We start from the raw sequence: 5,428 nt of genomic DNA, 5'->3' as shown, positions 1-5,428 counted from the left end.
TACAAACTCTGACCCCCTCTACGATACCCAATTGAGTTAAATAGCTCCTATGGAAAAGTACTATATAATGCATTATTAGACACATGAGCTCAACATAATTTGCTATCCTATGAAGTGTGGTGTCAGCTAGGAAAATCAATCATATCCACGAGTACCATCCAAGTCAAGGGTATCAATAAGAAAAAAACATCTGTCTTTGGAATCATGTACAGTCATGTTGTCTATGACAATGGGACGATGGTTCAAAGCGTTTTGGTCATGTATATCAACACTATGGAGGGCAACATAAACCTAGGACACAAGTGGATATATGCAATTAAATATACTATCAATTAGGAGTAGCTCAATGCAGAAACCATATCTTAGCCATATCACTCAAGGAATGGCCCCTGAGCTATCACCTCCTGATGGAATACATGACAAGGAAACATCATAGATCTAGAAGTTAGAACATCCTTTCTAGTGGCACAAACCTCTAAAGCTTCAACTTCCATGGACCCAAAACTTAACTTAATTTGACAAAGGGTACAGATCAATGGGTCCCAAAGATTTTGTTAACATCCCCTCCTACTCTTCAATTTCATTAAAAAAAGAAAACTCTTAGGAATGCGTCCACTTAGCTTAAGAAATGCAAGGTTATGTCACATTGGGTTTGTGATCAATAGCTAGAAGCCCAAGGCCACTATGATGAAAATTGCACCTAAAGATAAATTGTGTTCTTCCTACAAAAGCATGTTCGTCCAATCTTGTAACTTCAAAGCCAATTGAGGATCGTGGGAACAAAAGGATCATGTAGTACTCCACTCTTGTTATGGAGCTAGTTTGGATGCCAAAGAAAAATCAGTTTATTCCACCTATCTTAGGAAGGGAGGGAGTCACATGTAGCTTCTAGCTCCTCATGTCCTTCAATGATTTGATGTAGAAGCTTCCACACAACCTCCACTTGCGACCATCAACCTCCACAAAGATACCAAAGCATTAACCCATCCGGATGAAACACTTCAAGTTTGTAAGGAAGATTTGCCCATCTTGATGAAACACTTCAAGTTTGTAAGGAAGAGTACCTTACCGCCCTTGCAACTTGATGAGACACATAAGGTGGTGTAACATAAGTGGCTAAAGTACTCTTCTATTACCAGTTAGAATAACTAGTTTCAAAGGGTGATGAGAGATTTCACTTGCAATGCCAACTAATTTTCGGGGGAAGATATGCGATATGAGAGCACGTATTCAAACACCCCTCCTTAGAAAGCTTAATTGCTATTTAAGATGCAATAAAGCATTATCAGCAAAATGAGTACAAGTCTACCTTTCTTTGTCCCTTTTATAGAAAATAAATTTCCTTGAATAAATTAAGAGAAACTTTTTACATCATCATCACCAACAGAGTTCATTCCAATCGATTTGCCATATTCCATTTGAATCCATACTTTATTGTTTCATTGCCTAGGAATCTATACACATCCCCCTTGTACACTTGTTTTTCATAAAGAAAATTGGCAATTATTGAAGAAATAAAGAGGAATTCCTCACACTCTCATCAAGAAGCTTTGCTTGGTCAACCGAGAAGCTTTAGTTTCATGGCCTCAGATTCAAAGACACGCATACCAAAAGATCTCATCTAGCAAGCCCTCCTACTACTAAAATCCATATTTACCGCTCTACAAAGCTAGTTCATAGAATAGACTATTAGTATATGGCTCCCTTAGCATTTTGTTCCTTCCTGACCTTATAGTCATTTTGTGTTTCTATTGTTATGTTCAAGTAGTTTATAACACATTTCATAGAAGAAGGCTTTGTTCAAACATCCGTGACAGCATACCATCTATGAAACAAATTTCAGCTAGAATTGTTGCTGGCATTTCGAGTGCTGATTACAAAAATTGATAATTAGGAGGCATATAATTCCTGTGGTTTACAAGTTATCCATCCAAAAAAGCTTTCTATTCAAAACCGATAAGTTAAAAGCAAATCCCTAGGTTTATGCTAGTGTCTAGAGTGTAGTCCATTCCACAAACCTTTCTGTTGTGGCTATACCCAAGGCAATTACGCTCATAGAAGTCCTCCACATCAAGAGGCAGGGTGGCATTGCTACTGGCCTTCTCAGTCACAAATAGACGGTGGGGCACAACGGAATGTTTTCGTTCTCTCTTCAAACCTATCATTCGGGTTACCCCCGGTGCTGCGTGCATCTCCAAATACTCATCAAATGCCTTGCTAAAATCATGGAAATACCTGTACCAGCTCAAATTGCCACACATTGTCAGAGTCATTACTAGCTCTACAAACCCTTCTTTTATACGACCCCAAGTCACACCCTTCTCCATTGCCATCTTCATCTCCTCACATGTAACAGCGGCATCCACAAGTTTTTCCTCAACAGCACTTTCCAAACTTTCCTTCACTCTGGTGTACACAAAAGCCCAGTTGAGAAAATAAGTAATGATTATAGGCTTCACCAAGTTATTGGAACTTGGGTGCAAAAGAGGTGCCCAGTCTATCAGGACCTTCTTGATGCCTATGTAATTCACATCAGCTACGTTGCTCGTGTCGATGCGATGCAATCGCACCCCCTTCTGCTGAAGATCTGACGCCAGCTTTGAAGCATTCACGTCCGTCAGGACCAGCCGGATTCTGCCGAGCCTCCACTTGTCAAGAAATGATTTTAGCTTGGCACGCAAATGAAAGAAGAGACAACCATACAAATCATTGGCTGGCACACCGAAAGAAAGGCCTGTCATTTTGACTTGTTTGCTATCCCATCCATCCAAGGGATCTGCCCCATCCCCCAGGGTCCATCCCAACAAAGGGCTGAACAAAAACTGATTAGTCTTGTTATGATAAGCAGCAAATGGTTGCACACCAAATGGAAGTAGAAGCCCAGTCTGCACAAAATGGTGATAAACCAGTCGATGAGCAGGTCGCATACATCCCATCTTACGTTGTCCAAGATCTGGCCGACTCATCATCACCGACTTCCGCACCTCCTTTGCAGAATCCAAGGATATGTCATTGTTGTATAAGCGCTCTAAAGTCTCCATGACATTGTTACTGAATTGGGCAACTAGGCATGCTGGAATTGAGGAGCAAAAGGAGCTAGCGCAGCTGTATATGCCATCTCCAGATTGAGACCAGCTTTGCATTCGTCTGCATACAACCAGACAAATGGATGAAAAACACACAGAAGACTGTCTTCAATTAGAGAACATATTTCAGGCCTGTAATGTTGAGGCGTAGACCTACCTGGAGATGCGACAGAGAAGAGACGACTTCAAATTAACATAGAGTTTACAAGTTCACTCATAGTAACCTGATTCCTAACCCACAGACAGAAAATCCAAGGACACAGATAAAGAAGGTTCCTTGCCTGGCAACTGCCCTCACTGCTTTGAGCTGGGCCGTCGTTAGGGCTACAGAATACCACAGCGCAATGACAGCATCAATGGCATGTGCCCCATGAACTCTTAGAAGTTCCAGTATCAGAAAGTTTCTCAGCACCACCTTGGGGTTGTCATCATTCACATATACAATAGCTTTGCCTTTAAATCCGTCCGGAATCTGGCACACTGTTTCAATCACATTGCGGAGGTCCCCACTCGCAGCAAAGCACAGGCGAAGTTCATCGCTTTGACAAGCATCAGTCGGGAGCGCAGAAGAGCCAAGGAGGCCATATGCAGGGAAATTGCCCCAAAGCCACTCTCCTTGGAAGGGCTGGGAAAGGGCAATCTCGGGAGACGGGGGACATACGAAAGAGGCATTAGTCTCTTGATCGGGCGAAATGAAGGAGGGGGTGCGCAACTCGCGGATCCATGAGGGGAGCCAAGAGGGCTGCATCAAGGGCGACTTACAGAGCAGCTTGTGAAGCTTCCAATCCTGCTTTTGGCAATCTCTGCTACAGTAAGCCACCAGCAAGCAGTTTTGGCAGAACTTGGAAGCGCGATGGCAACAAGTGGTGGCATTTGCACAAAGCACAACATCCAGCTGCTGGCCATGTTGCCACGACCCAAGCCCCGATCGCTCCTGCATTGCTCATAGAAAACCCAAGCCGTCATCCTCATTCTCATCCTCATCTTCTTATAATGCACTCTCTATCGCACGTAGGCGTGATGCAGTTAATGCTCCAGTCCAAGGCTCATTTTTGAAGGGTGACCTTAATCATTCATTTGAAGGGTAAATTTTTACCTATCCTTCATTAAGCTATATTTTGGCAAAAAATAGAAGGGCTACTTAAAAGATTTTTTAATATTCTATCCTTCTTTCGAAGGGTAAAAATATTTTTGCTCTTCACTGAAGGATAAAAGTGCCTCCGAAGGGCGTCGAAGCCTTCAAAAATTAGGCCTGCTCCAGCCTCCCGACTCGCAATTGCGGAGTGCTTGGCGGGCTAACAAGGATTTCACTCAGTGAGTTTGGAAACTCACCCACACCTAATAAACAAGATTGAACCCTTCAAACTAGGGACCTCCCATGCCCTTGGAAAACTTTTCCAATTTTGCTTTAGGTCTATGTCACACTCGGACACCCGCCCCTCTCCCATTTTTGACATGGCCAAGACAATGTTGTCACACCGTGCTCAAGAGAGAAACTAGAGTGCTTTGTTAGCCTGCATGACTGCAAGTGGATAACAAACTAGTGGAACGGTACAAGCCTTCAAGGCGATTGCAATTAGAGAGAGAGCTTCCCTTTGGTAGCTGCATGTGTATGGAAATGAATTAAGAGCAAGGGCACTATTGTAATTATTATTTTGTTCTCATCGAAGCATTGAACAAGAGTATACATCAGTAAACAAGAACATAGAAGTGAAAGCTGAGAGAGAGGGGGGGGGGGGGGGACGCGTGTGCGTGCGCTTATTATTTGTTTTCCACAAATCTTGTTACCCTAAGTGAGTAGACGTCACTCATACATACAAGATTGTATTTACTATTTTGTTCTCATGGAAGCACGGAACAAGAGTATACATCCGTAAAGAAGAACGTAGAAATGAAAGCTGAGAGAGAGAGAGAGAGAGAGAGAGAGAGAGAGAGAGAGAGAGAGAGAGAGAGAGAGAGTGCATTCAAGGAGTCCACACTGCAGATAGAAGGATGAAAATAGCCTAGAGCTTTCTGGGCTTTCTCTTGCGATGTGTATCCCGCTACCAATGCATTGAAAGAGATGCCATTCCCATCATTTAATTCATTCGACAAACAACATTTCGGGCAAAATGGTCATGAAGAACATGCCCATGTCATATTGCATCTTTGCAGACACATGCCTTGTAGATGAACACATATGTGATTGCATTTGGAGAGAGGCCGTCACTTTGGATCTGATGAAAGCAGTCGAGAGATTTTTGTCCCTGTTCATGTTGCACGTATCCTACAATCAATGCACTCCAAGAGACAGCATTGGGAATAAGAAGCTCCTCAAGCTTGTTTTGTGCTTTCTGAAGTGC

The 5,428-nt window shown here is 42.8% G+C and overlaps 1 protein-coding gene across 1 annotated transcript; it reads right to left on the bottom strand.

The window, feature by feature from the left end:
* Positions 1-1,826: 1,826 nt before the first annotated feature.
* On the bottom strand, positions 1,827-4,064 carry LOC147426022 (uncharacterized). The gene is made up of 2 exons (XM_086498342.1): positions 3,368-4,064; positions 1,827-3,147 (listed from the first exon to the last, which is right to left on the bottom strand). The coding sequence occupies exons 1-2, from the start codon at positions 4,024-4,026 to the stop codon at positions 1,962-1,964; spliced, it is 1,845 nt and encodes a 614-aa protein (XP_086354468.1). The 5' UTR covers positions 4,027-4,064; the 3' UTR covers positions 1,827-1,961.
* Between the last annotated feature and the right edge of the window lie 1,364 nt (positions 4,065-5,428).

The sequence above is a fragment of the Adiantum capillus-veneris genome, chromosome 24, assembly GCF_014529385.1.
Source record: "Adiantum capillus-veneris isolate H3 chromosome 24, ASM1452938v2, whole genome shotgun sequence".
NCBI classification, from domain to species: Eukaryota; Viridiplantae; Streptophyta; class Polypodiopsida; order Polypodiales; family Pteridaceae; genus Adiantum; species Adiantum capillus-veneris.
This window is presented reverse-complemented; position numbering and strand designations above follow the sequence as displayed.

Excerpts from the sequence above, each read along its gene's own strand:
- LOC147426022 (XM_086498342.1), bottom strand. The coding sequence starts at position 4,026 with ATGCAGGAGCGATCGGGGCTTGGGTCGTGGCAACATGGCCAGCAGCTG. Across the intron at positions 3,148-3,367 it reads GCAGTGAGGGCAGTTGCCAG|ACGAATGCAAAGCTGGTCTC; the intron begins GCAAGGAACCTT and ends GGTTGTATGCAG.